The sequence below is a fragment of the Phocoena sinus genome, chromosome 2 (genome assembly GCF_008692025.1).
Source record: "Phocoena sinus isolate mPhoSin1 chromosome 2, mPhoSin1.pri, whole genome shotgun sequence".
Taxonomy (NCBI): domain Eukaryota; kingdom Metazoa; phylum Chordata; class Mammalia; order Artiodactyla; family Phocoenidae; genus Phocoena; species Phocoena sinus.
Window position 1 is genome coordinate 175,922,402 of NC_045764.1, and position 20,015 is coordinate 175,942,416.

The window sequence follows — 20,015 nt, forward strand, 5'->3', positions numbered from 1 at the left end:
TTTGCCAGCTTTTTTCTTGCTTTTATTGAAGGATGGACTTTTGGACTTCCTTACTGAGCCCTTTTCACTGACATCACTCACTAGTCTGTTCTTTTTTTTTAATTTATTTTTTGGCTGCATTGGGTCTTCATTGCTGCACGTGGGCTTTCTCTAGTTGTGGCGAGCGGGGGCTACTCTTTATTGCAGTGCACTGGCTTCTCATTGCGGTCGCTTCTCTTGTTATGGAGCGCGGGCTCTAGGCGCACAGGCTTCAGTAGTTGTGGCACGTGGGCTCAGTAGCTGTGGCTCGCGGGCTTAGTTGCTCCACGGCATGTGGGATCTTCCCAGACTAGGGCTTGAACCCATGTCCCCTGCATTGGCAGGCGGATTCTTAACCGCTGCGCCACCAGGGAAGTCCACTAGTCTGTTCTTAACGTTGTGGCCAATTTTGAGTTTGCCTAATTTATGTACACCCCACCTGATTTCTAAAAGGAAGTACGATGGCTTACAAAGGTAAACAGTATGAAAGAGAAAATAAATTATTATTAATGTTTGTGTGCCTGTTGGTTGGAGGGCATTCTAGTAAAAATTGTGTCCTCCCTGGTTGATGTTGAAAACTTTGGTCCTGCGGATAGAAATTTTGTTTCCTTTGCTGATCTTGAGGTTTTCACCCTCCCTGTTGCATAGATGGGAGGACATCTGAAGCAGATTCACCTCAGTGGTTGTCCTTCTGCATGACTTTGTATGTGGTCTTAAGGTGATACACCCCATCAGCATCCAACTATAGCAGTGCTCACTGTTGTCTGCCTCTGAGCTGATTGTGAAAAATTTGCCTCCAAAGGCGGTTTTCCTAAATCCAGAACCCCCTTTTCCTCAGGACACAATAGGTGGGTAATTGTCTTATTTTAAGACATCGTTCCTGTCGCCGTAGTTGTTTTAGGAGGTGATTAGGTGATTCTTACACTTCAAATCAGAACTGACTTCTTGTAGTGACCTTGATCGCTGGCAGAGTCTGGGATTGTCGGTAAACCTGCGAGTGTTCATTCGTCCACCAGTCCTGGCGCCTACCAAGGAGTCAAGCCCCTGCTTTCCTCGGTCCAGCTAAGGCCCACATCAGCGTCTCACTGATACAGAAGGGCGTGGGCCCAGGCCTGCCCACGGGGCCCTGCTCGGGTCCATCTCTGTCTTGAAGAATCTTTTTTTCCTTGAGCGATATGAGTCTGTTTGACATAGTTGGTGGCACGTTTGCTACTTTTATTTGAGCAGAATATCCTTCTTTTGAAAATAATTCTGTGGTGGAATCAGAGCTGTTTTCTATTTTGGTTTCCTATATACTAGGTCATCCCTTTTTCATCAGCATCACCTCACCCATGAGCTAATCTGAATATTTTTAAAAGGCCGAGATACAGATAAAGATTATCCTTTAAAAGGATACATTTGACTACATTAAAATTAAGAATTTCTCTTCATTAAAATACATAAATAAAGTCAAGACACAACCTAGGGGAAAAACATATACATATAACTAACAAAAGATTAGCAGTCAGAACATAAGAATAACACCTACAAATCAATATTTTAAAAGACCAATAACCCAATTAAATAGTGCAAAAGAGACGCAATCAGGCATTTCAACAGAAGGAAAATCACAAGTGGCCCATGAGTGTACAAAAAGATGCTAAACCTATTTAATTAATCAGAGTAAGGAAGAAAAGGGACCATCGTACCTGCTAGGTTGGCAGAAATTAAGATGTCTGATGATACCCAGTGTTGGTGAGGGAGGGTGTGGGTTAAGAGAAGCTTGTAAATTGGCCGCGCCTGCACCTTGCTAACCAGCCATTCCTCTGCAATCTAGATGTAGAGTTCGGGGCAGAGACTGGCAGATTCCTTCTGTAAAGGGCAAGGTGGTAAACGTCCTAGGCTTTGTGGGCAGCGCACAGTCTTGTCACACAGCTGCCTTTGTTTCATTTGTTTGTTCGACTCTTTAAAAATCTAAAAAGCATTTTAAGCTCAAGGGCCTAACAAAAATAGGCTACTGAGTATCTTCGACCCATAGGTTATCGTTGCCGAACCCCAATCCCCTGGTCTAGGGAAACTTAGATGCGATGAGAGCCTCAGAACACACTGTCCATAATAGCAAAAACTGGAAGCAGTGTGGTAAGAAAATAGATGAGTACACCATGGAATATTATACTGCAGTGAAAATGAATGAAGTATGTCTCCTATACACAGCAAACATGGGTAGACGGAATACTGATGGCAGAGGACTACATACGGTATATCATTTTTATGAGGTTAAAAACGGGGAAAAGTATATTGTTTCAGAAGAAAAATATATGCTTGTAAGAAAATTATAAATACGAAGTTCAGGCTGATATTTACTTTTGGAGAGAGGCAGGAGGGTAGCTGAGGAAGGGGCACGCAGGTCGACGGTGACTGTTACATGGGCAGCGGGCTCTGGGGTTTTGTTGTTGTATTCTTACCTTGCATGTATGTTGCACATAATCTCTTTTATGTGTCAGATGTCACATAGTACATTTTTTGAAAGGCAGGGAAGGATATCAGCCAGGGAGGTCTTAGATCCCCCCAACCTGTTCTCCCTGAAGCGGTACTTTCTGCCCCCGAGTTCTGCTGAGTTGACCCCCTGGGAGGGAGGAGGGAGGTGTCTCGGCAGCTGATGGGCGGTGGCCACCAGCACAGACCGAAAGAGCTGTGAGAAGGACGGCTAGGAGTGGAGCCTGCTTTGTTCTGTGACAGTAGTGAGATCGCCGACCCTGAGTGCATCCTGTTCCTTCCCCGTCGATGGTCTCAGCACCCTGCTCAGAAATCAGTTGACCATAAGTGTAAGCGTTTCTCTCTAGACTCTCAGTTCTGTTTCATTGGCCATATATCTGCCCTTACTTCCAGTACCATAGTATCCTGATTAATTTGTAGTAAGTTTTGAAATAAGGAAGTGTGAGTCCTCCAACTTTGTTCTTCTTTTTCAAGACTGTTTTTTCTGTTCTGGGTCTCTTGTACTTCCATATGAATTTTAGGTTTAGCTTATTAATTTCTGCAAGAAAAAAAAAAACCAGCTAGGATTTTGATAGGGGTTGAGATGAATCTGTAGATCAGTGTGAGTAGTATGTTAAGTCTTCCAGTCCGTAAACATGGGGTATCTTTCCGTTATTTACATCTTTGATGTCTTCAACAACGTTTTATGATTTCCAGAGTACACATCGTGCCCTTCTTTGGTCACATTTATTGCTAGATATTTTATTCTTTTTGGTGCTCTTTTAAATGGATTTTCTTAATTTTATTTTTGGATTGTTCATTGCTAGTGTCTAGCAATAGAGCTGGTTTTTATATATTGACCCTGTATTCTGCGACCTTGCTGAACAAGTTTATTAGTTCAGCTTGTTTTTGGTTGATTCCTTAGTATGTTCTATACACAAGATTATGTCATCTGAAAATAGAAATAGTTTTACTTCTTCCTTTCCAATCTGGATGCCATTTATTTCTTTTTTTCTTGCCTAATTGCTGAGAAGGGGCTTTTCAAAGAGGCTTTGAGCTGTCTAAGATGAGGAAACAGCGCGATCCCATCAGACTTCCTGATCCCAGCTGGAGGAGAGTGTATCTTCTCTGTATAGTGCTGCAGAGTTTGCAGAGGGATCCTCTGTATAATATATCAGTGACGCCTGGTAATGCCATGAGAATTAGGGGCAGTAATTCCTTTTCACTTTTTCACGGGGACAGAAAAAGTGAGGCCCAGAGGACAAAGGCTGTGCCCAAGGACCTGCCTCAGGGAAGGGGCACCAGGCCGTCCTTCCCACCCAGACCCCTCAGGGCTGGATGCCCTGCCTGTCCGGCTCCTTCCCCAGAGCCCCCCATTCCCGGTTCCCCTCCACAACCAGCTAACGGTGCTGTGTCTGCCTGCCCTCCTTCTCTCCTCCTCTGCTAGAATTGGAATCATACCACAAATCCCACTCAGGAAACCCCCCATCTCCCCCAAACAGAGGTGCTAGCCTCCGGTTTTGAAGGTCCGCAGCCCTTTGTAACCTCTCAGGTGGCGTTTCTCGGCGTCTGCCGCCGCTCGTGCCTTTTAACCCTGGAGCGCTCACCTTCCTCACGACTCCCGCAGAGGCCTCTAAGGGTGGGACAGTCTCCTTCATCCCCGTGCCCTGCACGCGAGGCACAGAGCTGTGTACGTTGTAGGTGCCCGGCTATCTGTTGAAATAAAGTGTGGTTGGCTTGGCAAACCTCTGCAGAGTTGCTCACCTGAAGAAGGGCTCTCCCACTCGTGGAGGAGGCCGGCGGCTGTGCCCTCCAGCGTGGCATGGCGGTGCCTGCCGACAGCTCTGCAGAAGAACCTGAGATGTGCTCACCAACAAGGCCAGCAGTGCCGTCCAGAAAACCCGGCTGTGGCCGCAACAAAGTCGGGAGCATCAGTGTTTGAGTGAAATGAGCTACTGTCCTCTAAAATAAAGTTTATGAGTTTACTAACCATTGGAGGAAGTATACAATGGACAACCTTTTTAGAAAGCTGTTTGGTAGTGATTTTATTTATATGTATGTATATATATATATATATATATATATATATATATATATATATACACACACACTTTTTTTATTAATTTATTTTTGGCTGCGTTGGGTCTTTGTTGCTGTGCGCGGGCTTTCTCTAGTTGCGGCGAACGGGCTTCTCATTGCGGTGGCTTCTCTTGTTGCAGAGCACGGGCTCTAGGCACGCGGGCTTCAGTAGTTGCAGCATGCAGGCTCAGTAGTTGTGGTTCGCAGGCTCTAGAGCGCAGGCTCAGTAGTTGTGGCGCACGGACTTTGTTGCTCTGTGGCATGCGGGATCTTCCCGGACCGGGACTCAAACCCGTGTTCTCTGCAGGCGGATTCTTAACCACTGCACCACCAGGGAGATCCCGAGCAGTGATTATGTATTTTAAAACGCGCATCATCTTCGACCCAGCAGTTGGGTTGCTGTGTGCTTGCCTAAAAGTACAGAGATGCATCAGGAGTGCTCACTGCAGCTTGTTTATAATATAAACCAAACCCAGCCTAGCTCGCCATGAGTAGAGCTGGTAACCCACGCAGTGGAGTGCTGTGCAGCCCTTCACGATAACGAGGTGCATCTTTACGTGCTGATGTGGAAAAGTGCCCAGGACACACTGTAGGTGACGAGAGAAAAGCTGTGGGTTAGTTTGCGTGTGCAGCAGAGCTTGTGTAGAGACACGTTTTCCTCTGTGCGCATTTGCTGTTTTTGGACATCTCCACAGTCGCACTGAACACCCAGGGGAGCGTCTGCCTCTGGTGGTTGCAGTCCCGGAATCTGGTACTTACTCTTTACACGTTACCCCCGTGTCTAGTTGTTGTTTTCTCTGTGAGCGGGTGCTGTTGTTACAAAGAAATCTTACTGTCCCCTCATGTGTCAGGCACTGCCCACAGCATCAGGCATATCCACTTTTGGTTTTAGTCTTACATTTTAAAGTGTATGACACTATGTATAAATGTCACGGATTAACCAAACCCAAATGGAACCCATCTTAAACAGTTACTTGGTAATATTCTTGGTTAGATTTTAAATTGAAATATAATTCACATACCATAAAATTCACCCCTTTAAAGTGTCCAGTTCCGTGGTTTCTAGTATATTCACAGAATGTGCCGTCATCCCCAGTATCCAATTCCGGAACACTTTGATCACCCCAAGAAGCCCTGTTCCCATTCGTAGATGCACCGACTCCCCCCAGCCCCTGGCAACCGTGCATCTACTTTGTGTCTCTGTGGATTTGCCTATTCTGGACATTTCACGTTTAGATAGTTTTCTCCGTCCTTACTTGTGAATATTAGGTAAAGGAGGTCTGGTATTTTTCTTGTTCGTGCTGTCTAAGCACTGTAGGGCCTCTTTCCCTCCTTCCCCGAAGGCTCGTTCTCCAGCCAGCAGCTTAGCTCAGGAGTGGGCCGTGCGTGGGCCAGGATGCGGGACCCTGAGCAGGACTGTGAGAGGCCCCTGGGGCCCGCTGCAGAGCTACCCACGTCAGCGCCTCACGTTCCAGGTGAGTCCTGGCACACCTGCTGGCCGCAGGCTGTGCTCTGCCTTTCAGAACAGGCTGCTGTGACGTTCTCCTTATGTTCTTGGGATGCTTGCATCCGTTCGCTTATCTTAAGCAGCCTATAAAACCAAGGATCTAAAACTATATTCTTCATTTGTCTGTACAGAGTATGACATGTTATAGGTAAAGGAACATTTATTATTTGGCATTAACTTGATCTTGGGGTAATTGTCTCTCATATTTGAACTAGGAATTCACCTCCAAAGAATCAAACATTTCTCACTAAAAACTTCATTGAACACACGGCTCCTTTACGCACTATAGGATAAAATACTAAACCAAGGTGGCAAGTAGCTTATAATCTAAGCAAGGGTTTTCAGGGTATGAAGCTATGAGATCAGATGTGAAATCTGAAGAGTTTTCTTTTCCTGTGTTTTTTTTTGGTTTTTTTTTTTCTGGTTTCACAGAAACACGGTTTGGTATGAGTGGCTCAGACCTCACCTTTCCCTCTATTTGTCAACTCAACAAATGTGTATTTTTGAGTTGAGATAAGATGAGAACCTTCTACCCATCAGACACTAGCGATCCTAGGTGCCTGGTGTTGGTCAGCCAACAGAACAGATCCAGACCCACGCTGCTGGGGAGCTTGCGTCCTGCCACAGGGAGAGATAGGCAGTGGATAAACCATAAACGAGCAGTCTTAGGAGGACGGACCAGGGGGTGGGGTGTGTGGGCTGACCAGGGCGGGCCTCCCTGAGGAGGTGGGAGGGGCGTTCCCGGCGGGGAGCTGTGGAGCCAGGGTCAGCCTCTGCAGAAGGGCAGGGGGGCGGCCCGTGGCAGCAGGTCGGCTCCTGGTCGGCCCTTTTCCCTGACGGGCACCTTCCTGCTTAGCCTCTTGAGGAACAGGATTCTAATCAACAAGTTGGTGAGCGAAGGGTTGCTGGCCTTTTGGGGTCATTTTGAAATCTTCTTTGTTTTGGTTTCACAGATAGATTTCATAGGAGGCTCCCACACTTTGCACGATAATGTGCTATTTTGTTAAAAGTAACCCAAGTGTGGCTGAAACACCAGGTCATCTACGTGTCACATGTACTGCTGCCTGAGTGGTTCCTACACATCCCAGCTACGAAACGTTCGTTCCCACAGCCCCAGGGAGAGGCAGGAAGAGCTGGCGTGAGGAATGAGGCTGGGGGAGCTGGGCTCTGCCCGCAGCCCGCCTGGGCACCCTGGGGTCTAGGGTGGGGTGCGCCCTGGTTCCCGCAGAACCCGAGTCTGCGGCCCGGCCGGGCCCGGCTGGCGAGGAGCCTCAGCTGAGGAGGGCAGGGTGGGGACGCGGGCGGATGCCCACAGCCTTGTGAGGAGAAAGAATTGGGCCCTTATTTTCGTCAGCAGCAGAAATAGATGAACTGAGCAGAAGCACGGCGCAGTCTTGAGAGGCCTGGTGAGCTGCGAAGGAACCTTCTCTGCAGGGCCACCAGATGCGCTGCTGCCGAGGCTGCTGGGCCTGGGGTCTTTGTGGCTGGTCTCCAGGCACCTCCTACTTTGCCTGGCGACGGGGACTCGCGGGTGGGGACCAGCCACCTGTGCGCTCCCAGAAGGCAGAGGGGCGCGGAGACCCAGCCCCGCGTCCCCTCCACCGGCCCACCCCGGGCACGGGGTCCCCACAGACCCAGGAAGCACCTCCCAGGGCTGCGGGGCATAGGCTCGGTGCAGGGGCCTGGGCGGGCAGAGTGCGAAGGACCCCGAGGGAGGTGCCATCGCTGGTGAGAGGAGCAGGTCCAGCCTTGGGCTCCACGGTGACACTGCCCTGGGTCGGGTCGTATCACCTGGCAGCGCAGCGAGGCTCACAAGGAAATGAAGTTGGCTGAGAGCAGCTGCGGCTCCAGCCACGCCATCAGAATGATGCATAGAATTTAAAGTTACGGCAGAGTATCATCTGTGTTTTACGTTAAAGAGCCTTGATGATGCAGTTTGTACCTTGTAGCAGGTCCTTGGGTGGGAGGTGTGTCTGATGGCGGTGTCCTGCTCCGTCAGGTGCTGGAGGCTGGAAGGGCACCCGTGTGTCCTCGAGGCTGAAGGAGAGCGCACGCACTGGCTCTCCCGGGCCTCCCGTCAGCACCCTGTGCCTCCCGGCGTGTGTCTCTGATGGACGCCCCCCCACCCCCGCTCCCCGCAGGATGGAGCCGAGTAAAAAGCTGGACGCAGCCGGCACCCTGCCAGCCAACCCCCCACTGAAGCTGCACCCCGACCGCGGCGCCGGGCCTGCCGTCCTGGTCCCCGAGCAGGGGGGCTACAAGGAGCGCTTCGTGAAGGCCGTGGAGGACAAGTACAAGTGTGAGAAGTGCCGCCTGGTGCTCTGCAACCCCAAGCAGACCGAGTGCGGACATCGCTTCTGCGAGACCTGCATGGGCGCCCTGCTCAGGTGGGTGCCCCAACGCAGGGGACCGGGGCCTGGCCCGCAGACTCAGGGAGCCCCTCCCCAGCTTCTCCAGCGAGGTCTTGGCCCTGGTGCCCGGGTCTCCATCTGCGTGGCCAAGTTTTGCTGGAGGCGCTCACGGTATGGGGAGGAGACATCCCATCTGTAAATGACGGTGGGGTCCTTTGGGGTGAGCGCCTGGGGGCTGGGATTGGGGGACAGGGCGATGGGAGGGATGGGCCAGGCCGAATCCAGTGAGTGTCAGGGAACGCGCAGCAGCCCTCACGGGCCTGTCAGCTGGGCATTGATGCCATTTAGAATCACTGGTGTCAGAGAGGCTGGAGTTTTACAGCAGAGCTAACGTTGGCTGAGAGAGCACCTTCGTTCATCCCACAGTTATTTCCTGAGCGGGGTGCCAGGCACTGTGCTCAGCCTGGGTCCCCGGCAGCGGACAAGGGCCGGCAAGGCTGCCCGCTGCTCCTCTAGACCCGCCACTGAGCGCAGCCTCCCTCCCGGCACCCTCCTTTGGGTACTTCCCACCGTGCTCTTATCCACTCATCCCCAACAGTGAACTCAGCTTCGCCAGCTTGTGGGTAAAATAACTCTTGGTTGGAGCTTAGTGATGGCAGAACAGGCTCAGAGCACCTGATTTCCCTGCACTCTGGTGCCGCGGAAGCGGCCGGGGGCTGTTGCTCTCCTGGTTTCGGCCCTTCTTTGCTTCTTGAGCTCCTCCTGTTCTGTGTTCTGCAGGTGTCAGGGGATCCCGCCCAGATGCCACTCAGCCCCGGGGTCTAAGGGTGTGAAAAGAGCCGCATAATTAAAACAGTTTGGCACAAGCTCCATATTAACGTAGGCTGAATGAGTGAGCTTTTATTTTAAAACGCGTTAATTTTCTCCCGCACCGACCCTCGGCCCTCCTGCCCCTCCGCAGGGCCCCAGTGCACTCGTGCCCACCTGCCCCGTGCTCCTGAAGCCTCTGCTGCTGCTCCTGGCCTGGACTCCTGGCGCCTTTAGGGGCCCTGGCAGTAGGGAGCGCTCAAAATTAGTTTTTATTTTTAATCTCTAGGAGGTGGTTTCCAGGCCCGGGATGGGGTGAGAATCAAGTCCAAAACAGGGCAGCGTGGGAGCAGTGGCTGGTGTCCTGAGTTTGGGGACAAGAATAATGTAGGAGACCAGTGGTTTCTTTAGACAGGGTCAGCTTTAAATCCCCACACTGTTCAAGTCCACGGAATTGCATCATCCTTTCAGTACACTGTGAAGGAAATAGCCTGTGGAGAAAGCCCCGACTGTGCTTACAAAGCAGAACCGTTCAGAGGCTTTCCCGATGGCTGTGGACACTCAGCTGAAGAGCCCCTTCACAGAGAGCTGCTTTTGGTTTCTGAAATAAAATCTCACCTTTAATTGAAAGGGACTTTCCAAGAGGGACTGATCTAAGCTGTTCTGCTTAAAAACTTCCTTATGAAAAATTACTATTAAAAAAAGAATGTTAACCCTTTTCTCCTATTTAAACCGTATTTAAACCAAGTTCACCGGGGCATGCTGAAGCTCTGGTGGTTGCTCTGAGCTTCGCACGGCAGACACGTGACCCTAAAGTGAACGGTTCACCGTATCCAGTGGGTTCAGATGAGAAGGTGGCTTTCACTCTAACACATTTACTGTGTGTTTCCCCTCAGCTCCTCCAGCCCGAAATGCACTGCGTGTCGAGAAGGCATCAGCAAAGACAAGGTATTCTTGGTTTTTAATAAATTATTTTGTCACCGTTTTGTGCTGGGTAGTGCCTTCTACGTAGTTTGCATCCAGTGCCCTGGTTCCGAGTTTCTCTGAGTCGACAGCTGATGGAGCAGGGTCGAGACAGGGGACTGTGTCATGTAAGCACCGGGACGGACGGGGCAGATCCGCTGGGCAGGTCCCCAGCCGCGTGACCCCCGAGCCTGTCTCCTCACCTGTGTCAGTAATGGGTTCACTTCCCAAGACCCCCAGGTGGGTGAGGAGTAAGTAAAGTGCAGAGATGTGCACTGTCGTCTCGGGTCTTTATCCCAGATGCCTGCGCTCTACCTTCAAGCAGTGCCAGTCTGAGGGGTTCCATTGGATTTGCTCTCTCCCTGCCCCCAGGCAGCGTCTCGAAGTCACTAAGACACGTGTGAGATTTCAGCCCTTCCCTCCCCCGCGTGGTTGAGAATGCCAGGAGAAGCTCACGAGAGTCCTGCAGATGAGCGCACGGGGGCCCTGGGCGCCCACCAGCTTCGAACCGTGGGCCCTGAGCCCTTGTCACCCATCCCTGTGGCCATCCAGGCCCTGCCAGGCACACTTCTAGTTTGAAACGACTCGTTCTTGACGTACTTAAAATATCAATAAAAATATGTGGTTCTGAAATTTTGGTGAATGAACCGAACAATTTTTAAATGTAGGTCATTAAATTGTACAGTAAAATTCTCACTCTGGGGTTTTCCCACGGCTTTGTTGTTAAGCGGCACAGGTGAGTGTGGTGATTTGAGGGTTGCTGGTGACAGGTGCCCGTGGGCTGCCAGGACGGGGCATCCGGTGTCACCTGCTCTGGGCGGTTCAGAGACAGAATTGGCCGAACGTCCACGTACCTGTTCTTCCTTAGCATTTACCTGCCACTAAAGACTTCACTTAGCTTGGAAGGGATTGTTTTTAAGAAAAACATATCACTCAGTTCTACCTCTTGTCTTAACATGGCAACCTGTTAACTTGTTAACATGTATCTAACCAATGTGACCAGGAGAAAAGGTTGAAACAGTGGGCTAAGATGAATTTTTCAGTGTCTCATTTCATTATTCGGAGTTATTATCCTTATTTTTCAATGGCATTGGTAGCTGAAGAAGAATTACTAGATTTGCTGAAGAATCATAAATGAGACTGACTGAAGCCATGGATCCTCGTGGGAAAATGTGGGGTTGGTTGGGCCCCGGGAGACCGAGATCAACCCCTCGGCGGGTCACTGAGGACAGTGGCCACCCTGGGGCCTCCACTTCCCCATCTGTAAAATGGGACAGTTGTAGTAATGATACTAGATCTTTTTCAGCTCTAAAATTCTGTACTTTTATTATTCTGATATTTTCATTCTATGTTTTTTCTCCCTAAAGGTAAATGATTTAAGAAACTTAGGGAATTCCCTGGCAGTCCATTGGTTAAGACTTGATGCTTTCACTGCTGTGGACCCAGGTTTGATCCCTGGTCGAGGAACTAAGATCCCACAAGCTGTGAGGCATAGCCAAAGGAGAAAAAAAAAAAAAAAAAAAAAAAAAAAAGGAACTTAATGGCACAGAAAGGAAGCTTATTTATTACTGGTTAAAAATACCTGTTCTGTTTACTTTAATATCTAAAATTATGACCTTTTTTAAAAAGTCATGTTTACAAAGGATTAGATTTGACTCCAAATTAGTTTATTTTTAACTCTTAACAGCTGTTGTTTCTATTTCTTTTCTTGTGGAGTCTAGAAGGGCTATTGAGCTCCCTGTTCCCCCTGTTACCGTGTCAGCGTGTGGGCGTTTCTTAGAAATGCCTGAGGATGAGGACGGTGTAGCTTGTGTTGTTAGGAGTGAGAGTATTTGTTTTCCAAGGGAAAAATGAAATTAAAGGGAGGTTTTCATTTTCAAAGGGAAACATTTTCATTATTGGATTAACCGCAGTCTTTGCAACATATATTTTTAAAAGTTTCTTGGGCTTCGTTGGTGGCGCAGTGGTTGAGAGTCTGCCTGCCAATGCAGGGGACACAGGTTCGAGCCCTGGTCTGGGAGGATCCCACATGACCCGGAGCAACTGGGCCCGTGAGCCACAATTACTGAGCCTGCGCGTCTGGAGCCTGTGCTCTGCAACAAGAGAGGCCGCGATAGCGAGAGGCCCGCGCACCACAATGAAGACTGGCCCCTGCTTGCCACAACTAGAGAAAGCCCTTGCACAGAAACGAGGACCCAACACAGCCATAAATAATAAATAAATAAATAAATAAATAATTTAAAAATGTTTCTTACGTAGCGGGCTAATGCTTTCTTCTTGGTGAAAAATGAGTTATTAGTGACATAACCTTAGGAGCAAGAACCAAAATAAATGTTTTACAAACCATCTGCAAAATACTGTCTTTTACAGTAGTTTCTCTCTTTCTCTGGCAAGGATCTACAAAGGCATCAAGTTGTAGCGGGCTCTGCCCTGGTCCCTTGGTGGGAGGTCCCACCTGCGGCAGTGCTGGTGCCTGAAATCTCCAGGATCCAGATGTGAACTTGGTCCTGGTGTGTCCTCGTCTTGAGTGTGTCAGAGTTAATCCAAAATGTGTGCTGCTCCAAAGTGCTCTTCGGTTGTTCCGTATAACTTGCTTACTTTTGGTTTATTTAATAGAAGGTGGTAGTTAAGGTTTTATTATTTAAATTGTGTCCCTAGTGGGGTGGCTCCTTCATTCTACTTAGATTAGAATAGTTCTTAATGCTTTCTGAGGCCCACTTAAGGGATGTTCTCATGGTATTTTTACAGTGGTTTTGCCTTGTCTAAAGTAGCAGCATGTGGAGATGAAGAAATATTAATCCTCTAAAATAGCTAACTTTCAATTTCAGGTGTTTAAGGATAATTGCTGCAAGAGAGAGATTCTGGCCCTTCAGATATACTGTAGGAACGAAGGCAGAGGCTGTGTAGAGCAGTTAGCACTGGGGCACCTGCTGGTAAGTGGGGATGCGATGTGTCGGCTTTACATCCAGAAATACGAGTCCCTGGTCAGTACGATGTGGCCCCTTAAGATCATGTCTGCATTAATCTTTCAGACACAACCAACTATGAAAGCAGTCAGAGCCATTTAGGTATGAAATGTTATTTTTAATGACATCATAGGCAGAACTGTCCGTTGGTTTTTGAACACCCCACCCTATTCAGAGTAGAAAAATCTGAATTGAATTTTGACTGTAGAAGGCCCATTGAAACCTTCTCCTTTTTATAACCATGAAATTCCACGTAACTTCTTACCTTTCTTTGATTAGTATCATATTTTATCCTGGAAAGATATTTGAATTGGAATAAAACAAAGTCCTTAGCAGATAACCATTTATTTATCCAGGAAGAAAAGTTAATTGACTTAATTCTTCAAAAGCAGTATAGTTTGAGTAGTCATCAAATGGAACACGAAATTCAGTGTCTCCTGATACATTTGTCGCTCTTCTCTCTGAAAAGCTGATCTAGCAGCAGATAGAAACATTTTTCTGGGCTTTAATTGCATAGAGGCTAGAATTTGGTATTTCAGATTGGAGTTTTGCCGATTAAGAACTTTGAATTGTTTGTCTCACAGGTGCATTTGAAGAATGATTGCCAGTTTGAGGAACTTTTGTGTGTCCGTGCCGACTGCAAAGAGAAGGTGCTGAGGAAGGACCTACGTGACCACGTGGACAAGGCCTGTAAATACCGTGAGGCCACGTGCGGCCACTGCAGAAGCCAGGTCCCGATGATAACGCTGCAGGTGCGGTGTTTTCTTGTCTCACCCACCTTCTACTCCATCCAGATGTCGTTTGTCCGCAGGATAGCTTGTTAAATGACTATTCTAACAGAAATAAAGAGAAAAGATAGGGGTAAATAGCAGTTTTCATCTGACTTTATTTCAGAGTTAAGCTTCATTTGTTTTGCCCATTTTGATTTATGCAATTAATTTTCCATTGCCTAGATTGACTGCCATTTGGGGTGCCCAAAAAATGAAGACCGATTATTCAAAAAAGGTAGAATTTTTCACTTGTGCCAGGGAATAGCCTCTAAAATCTTGTTGGCTTGCTTACTCATTTTACGGCTCTGTGACATAACCATCACTTCAGCAGGGTAATTTATCCTGCAGTATTGAAGTGCAGCGGTCTCTCCTGGAGAGAGATGAGAATTTAAAATGTTTTCACGCCTCCATTATTTTGGCACGGTTTTATATTGTGCGCATGTTAGAATCCGATCACTTATATGTAAATCAAAGAGAAACAGGTGTTGGGATGGAGGACAAACTTTAAAAAGAGTCAGTGGTGTAGAGACCCTCAGATATTTGTCTGTTTGTTGAATACGTATTTACTGCATACCTACTGTGTGCTGGGCACCGTTCTAGGAGCTGCAGGTTCAGTGGTGACCCTCATCTTCCAGTGGGACGAGATCATAAGTACTATGAAGACAAACTGGTAACAGGGGAGGAGGGGTGATCAGGGCGGGCCCTTCTGAGGCAGTCAGGACGATGCAGGAAGAGCACTGGGGCAGAGGGAGCAGCAGCGGGGGAGGCTCAGGCTCCAAGATGGAGCAGACTCAGCAGGTAGATTTCCCCTTGCACAGAGCAGAGGCGAGGTGCGAAGTTGCCGGGGGTGGGGGGCAGCCTTGAGCAAGTGACAGATGCGGTCATAGTTAACGCAGAGCCAGTGGGATTAGCCGATGGCTCGAGTATGGAGTATGAGCTTGGAGGATGCCCAGCGTTTGTAACTAGAGCAGCTGGACCAACCGGAGTGTCCTACCGAAGTGTGGCTCAGGGGAAGAGAGGAGGCTTTCGGGGGGATAGGGAGTGGTCTGGGCCATAGGTATGTGTAAATAGGTGGTACTTGCAGCCCTGGGACTGGAGCGAGTAGAGAGAAGGGCCAGAGTCGGAGGACAGAGGCCTGGGGCACATGACGCTTACAGCATACTGAGAGGGGGAGGTCGCCCGGCAAAGGCGTGGCCGGCGTGGAAGGGTCAGGAGAGTGACATCCCAGAGGCAGGCGGAGCTGCAGGGTGTGTGGCGCGGGTGCTCCTGAGAGGCTGGGCTTGGAGGGGCTGGGAATTGGCTGCCGGCCGAGGCAGGATGGCGACTGGTGGGTCACCAGATGGGAGGGGACCGTGGCAGAGCAGCCAGGCGTGAGGGCCACAGTCGAATTCCTGGTGGATATTCGGGAGTACTTTGACCAAAATTTAGGAACAGTTTTCTTTGTTATTCTGTATGAAATGAGATGTATTCTACAGTCTCCATTTTACCTTACCTTGTATAATTTTCCTTTGTCTGGGATTCTTCCGTCGTGAAATCTGTTCCCTGTATGATTCTCTCGTCGTTTCCAGTTACTAGTAACCTTTAACAGCTGTGCCCTCCCCTTTGAAAACTAGCAGTAGTGTTTCTCATTTCTTCAGTAATTAAATTCAAGTGAATGAGACGGTGCACCCAACGAGCAATACTCCTGACATTACACATGTTACTATGTTGCTATCGAAGTTACACTTTGCTTCTTGCCCAAAACCAATTACCTTTATTTGCAGGATAGAATCCAGGAATTAATTTTCATCTGAGAAAGAATTGTAAGCATGTCAGTTAAACAGCCTATGAGTAACCAGCTCTGGGCTCCAGCCGAGGCTTAAAGAGGTTGGTTTTGGAATAACGGCATCACACATGGAGTCATGAGGAGTCATGAGACGTTTGTTGACTGCTCTTGGGCGCCAGACCCTGAGCTAGTTGCTCAGGACACACAAAAGTAGATTGCAGTCTCTCCCCTTCCTTTCACGGTCTGGTAGGGGAGACAGTCAGATATACAATTACGTGCATGGTGGTATGGGAAGAGACAGTTAAACGTGGCCTGATAGGGTCCAGGAGGGCTTTGGAGAGGAGGTGGCGTTTGCTCTGATCTGGGTCTTCAATCTGTTGACTGCAAACAGGAGAGAGAGACACAGCAGGTGCAGAGGCACAAAGTGGTAATTGCCAGTTTGGGACCTGAGTTGTGCAAATTAAATTAAATTAAATCCTACTGTGCTTTTGTGATGAAAACTTTTAAAACTGTTTTATCAGTGTTGACGCTGCAGCGTGTCTTGGGGCAGATGTTACTTTCTGTCCACCTGTGATAACTGTGAGAGGCGCCCTGCGTGGGCTCGCTGCTTGTGCGCCAGCCGCCGGCTCCTGGGGCCCTCGGCGCTGGCAGGCGGCCACACCCATCCGCCCTTGCTCACCCACCTGGAAGCGGCCAAGACTCCCCCCGGGCCCCCGCCCTGTTAGCAGTGGTGGGATCTGGCTCCCAAGTCTTGTTCTTTCAACCCTCACAGTCTCATCCTCTCAGGCCTTAAGGTTATTTTTAAAAAGAGCCGTTGCTTAACTTAGGCCTGAAGCCCCAGTTCATCCTGACTTTCCTCCCTGTCCTGCGTTTTGTGGTGTGACAGATATATCAAGTGTTGATAAAATATAGGTTGATAAAGCGCCGAGACTCCAGGGACTTTGCCTTTCCAGCTCAGGAGGTGCGGTTCAGTCCCTGGTTGGGGAGCTAGGATCCCGCAGGCCTCGCGGCCAAGGGGCCAGAGCAGAGGACAGAGGCAATGCTGTGGCAAAATTCAACACAGAGGGCTTCCCTGGTGGCACAGTGGTTAAGAATCCACCTGCTAATGCAGGGGACACGGGGTCAAGCCCTGGTCCGGGCAGATCCCACATGCCACGGAGCAACTAAGCCCGTGCGCCACAACTACTGAGCCTGAGCTCTAGAGCCCGAGAGCCACAACTACTGAAGCCCGTGCACCAAGAGCCCGTGCTTCACAACAAGAGAAGCCACCGCAGTGAGAAGCCCTTGCACCGCAATGAAGTGTAGCCCCTGCTCACCGCAACTAGAGAAAGCCCACATGCAGCAATGAAGACCCAATGCAGCCAAAAATAAATAAATTAAAAAAAAAAATTCAACACAGACTTTAAAAATGGTTCCCATCAAAAAAATCAAAAAACGCACTGACTCTCTGGACCGTTGCAGTTCATGTGAGCATTTCTTTTCTATCTTTAAACCATGGAACCGGTAGCTATTTTCAAGTTGTTTTTTTTAATCTAATAGCAGAATTTAAAGTGTCAGAAAAAAATCTCTTCTTTTCCATTTAGCCCAGAAATGATCGAATATCATTCTCTTTAAACAGTTCTGTTAATTTGTGAACAGTCAAGAATTGTAAAGATCTCGTTTTATGGGAACGTGTATACATTTGGCCCTTGGATGACACAGGGGCTGGGCGCAGACTCTCCGAGCAGTCTCGAACACGAGTATAACGTTACAGTCAGCCCTCCTAGCCGAGGTCCCGCGTCCACAGCGTCAGCCGACCGTGGGTCGGGTAGTGCCGCAGTGCACACCTAGGGAAGAAAATCCGCCTGTACGTCGGCTCACGCAGTTCATACCCAGGTTCAAGGGTCAACTGTGTACTGTAACGTACAGGTACAGCCACTTTGGCAGACACGTGGCAGTATTTTATTAGGTTGAAAACTCATGTTCCCAACTAGCAGTCCCTCTCCTAGATGTTTAAGAGAAACTGTCGCACAGGCACTGCAGAGAGTATGTCGAGCATAACCAGAGGAGCAGAGAGATCTGGGAACGATCCAAACGTCCCTCTGCTGGAGAACAGACCCATCACTTGTAGCGGACCCCATGGACAGTGTGCCCAGCAGGGAAGGTTGTATGACAGCAGTGACAGTGGAATCCACGAGTCCACTTATGCGACTCGTGGATTCGCCCGCCCGAGGAGCGTGGGGTTGAGCCAGGTCGCAGAAGGGTCGAAAGGCGGGATTCCGTGTTCACAAAACTCAAAAGCAGTCAAGACGAAACAGTATCTCACCTGTTACACATACATGTGTAATGAAACCTTTTTTTAAGCAAAGGAAGTAAAAGCGCAGATTCAGCCTTGTGGTTTTAGTCGGAGAAGGCGGGGGCGAGGCAGAAGAGGAGCCTGCAGGGGATGGGCGCTGGTTACATCCTTGTCCCTGGTGGGTGCTCACTACGCACTTACGCTTTATGGCCCACACACGCGTGATACCCGTTCTCTGTGTGTATCAAAGTCACATTCGCTTTGACAGGCAGGACAAATTTCATTAATATGCGAAGAGTTCTTACATATCGACAGATTAACAGGTTTTTTTTTTTTTGGAAAATGGGTGTATTATCTTTCTTTGGCTGTCATAACAGAGTACCACCAAGTTGGTGGCCTAAAACAACAGAAATTTGTTCCCTCACAGTCCTAGAGGCAGAAGTCTGGATCCAGGGTTGCCTCAGGGCCGTGCCCCTCTAGAGGCTCTAGAGAAGACCCCTCCCTCACCTCCCCACCTCCTGGGAGCTGCGGTCCTTGGGCTCCCAGACTTGCGGCTGCACCGTTCCGACCTCTGCCTGCATGTCCCCATGGCAGTCTTCCTGCTGTACGTCTTCTCCTCTTACATGGACAGTGTCACTAGGTTCAGGGCCCAGCCTAATCCAGGGTGGCCTCTTAACTCGTTACATCTGCAGAGACCCTCTTTCCTAAATGGGGTCATGTTCTGAGGTTCCGGGGGGGGGGGGGACATGAACTTCAGGGGTCACTGTTCAACCCACTGCAGGGACAAAAGCTATGAAAGGTAATTCACGGGAAATATAAATGGTTAACATAAAAAACATACTAATAACTACACATCATTAAAGAATTGCAAGTCATACTCATTGTTTTTCACCTGTCACTGTCAGAGATGGGAAAGTTTGATAGAATTCGATTGGGGCCGTGCGTTCTCACTGCAGTGAGGGTGGGCTTGTGTAGGCTGATTGGAAGGTAGGCTGGCAATAGCCCTCCAAATCCCTTTTTTTTTGTTTTTGTTTTTTTGTGGTACGCGGGCCTCTCACTGTTGTGGCCTCTCCCGTTGCGGAGCACAGGCTCCGGACGCGCAGGCTCAGCGGCCATGGCTCACGGGCCCAGCCGCTCCGCGGCCTGTGGGATCTTCCCAGACCGGGGCACAAACCCGTGTCCCCTGCATCGGCAGGCGGACTCTCAACCACTGCGCCACCAGGGAAGCCCCCAAATCCCATTTTAAATGCTCTACCCTTTGAAAGAAGGGTAAAGAAGCCCATTTCTAGACATTCGTCATTTGGACGTCCTTGCACAGATCTGCGAAGATACACAAAGCTATTGATGGGAATGGCCTGCGGGCCCCCAGCCTCACCTCCTGCTACCCCCTGCTCTGCCCTCCCCGGTACACTGCCCCCACCCCTGGTTCTTCCTCAGAGCGCCGTCCCAGGCCACCACCCCCCGCTGCTCACACCCGGCCCCCCTACCGCAGTGGTGATTATCTGTTTGTCCTGGTCAGGCCACCCCTGACACCCAGGGCAGGCCTGGCCTGGTGAATGAAGGCGGGGTCGAGGGCAGGCTCAGGAGGGAGGCGTGGCGTCCATGGAGTGTCGGCCACGTTAGTTCTCCGGGCCGGTGACGGATTCTGTCCTCACAGATGCCCTCTGAGGGAGGGCTGGTCATGCCCCCTCTTACAGGTGAGGCAGAGAGAAGCTGTTTGGCCGAGGTTTCCCCCTGAAAGGCGTGATGGCACCTGGGAACTCAGGGATTCTTAGCGCGGCCAGGCATCCGTCGGGGGTCCCCACTTGGGAGGTGCTGGTCAGGCTCAGCCCAGTCAGGTGATTTTTGCTGAGTTCGGGACAGCCGTGGGCTCACCCACCGTGGGCCCTGCAGGCCTCTGGGGACCAGGCCCCAGAGCAGAGCGGCCGCGTCCAGGTGTCCTCTCCGCGCTGCACAGCCCGCAGGGCGCTGGTCCAGACGAGGGACTTCAGATGGTGTTGCACCTGGCTCCAGGCCTCCCCGGAGGAGAGGAGTGTCCTCTCGGGCGCCGTGTCCTTGAC

At 49.7% G+C, this 20,015-nt stretch overlaps 1 protein-coding gene across 4 annotated transcripts in view; it reads left to right on the forward strand.

Annotated features, from left to right (window-relative positions):
* The window catches only part of TRAF3 (TNF receptor associated factor 3), a 121,619-nt gene that overhangs the window by 79,237 nt on the left and 22,367 nt on the right, over positions 1-20,015 (forward strand). For all 4 annotated transcript variants that reach the window (XM_032621358.1, XM_032621357.1, XM_032621361.1 and 1 more), the window contains 4 exons: positions 8,200-8,445; positions 10,113-10,164; positions 13,008-13,112; positions 13,730-13,897. In XM_032621358.1, the coding sequence (XP_032477249.1) occupies positions 8,200-8,445; positions 10,113-10,164; positions 13,008-13,112; positions 13,730-13,897 (571 nt within the window). The remainder of the gene's footprint in view (positions 1-8,199; positions 8,446-10,112; positions 10,165-13,007; positions 13,113-13,729; positions 13,898-20,015) is intronic.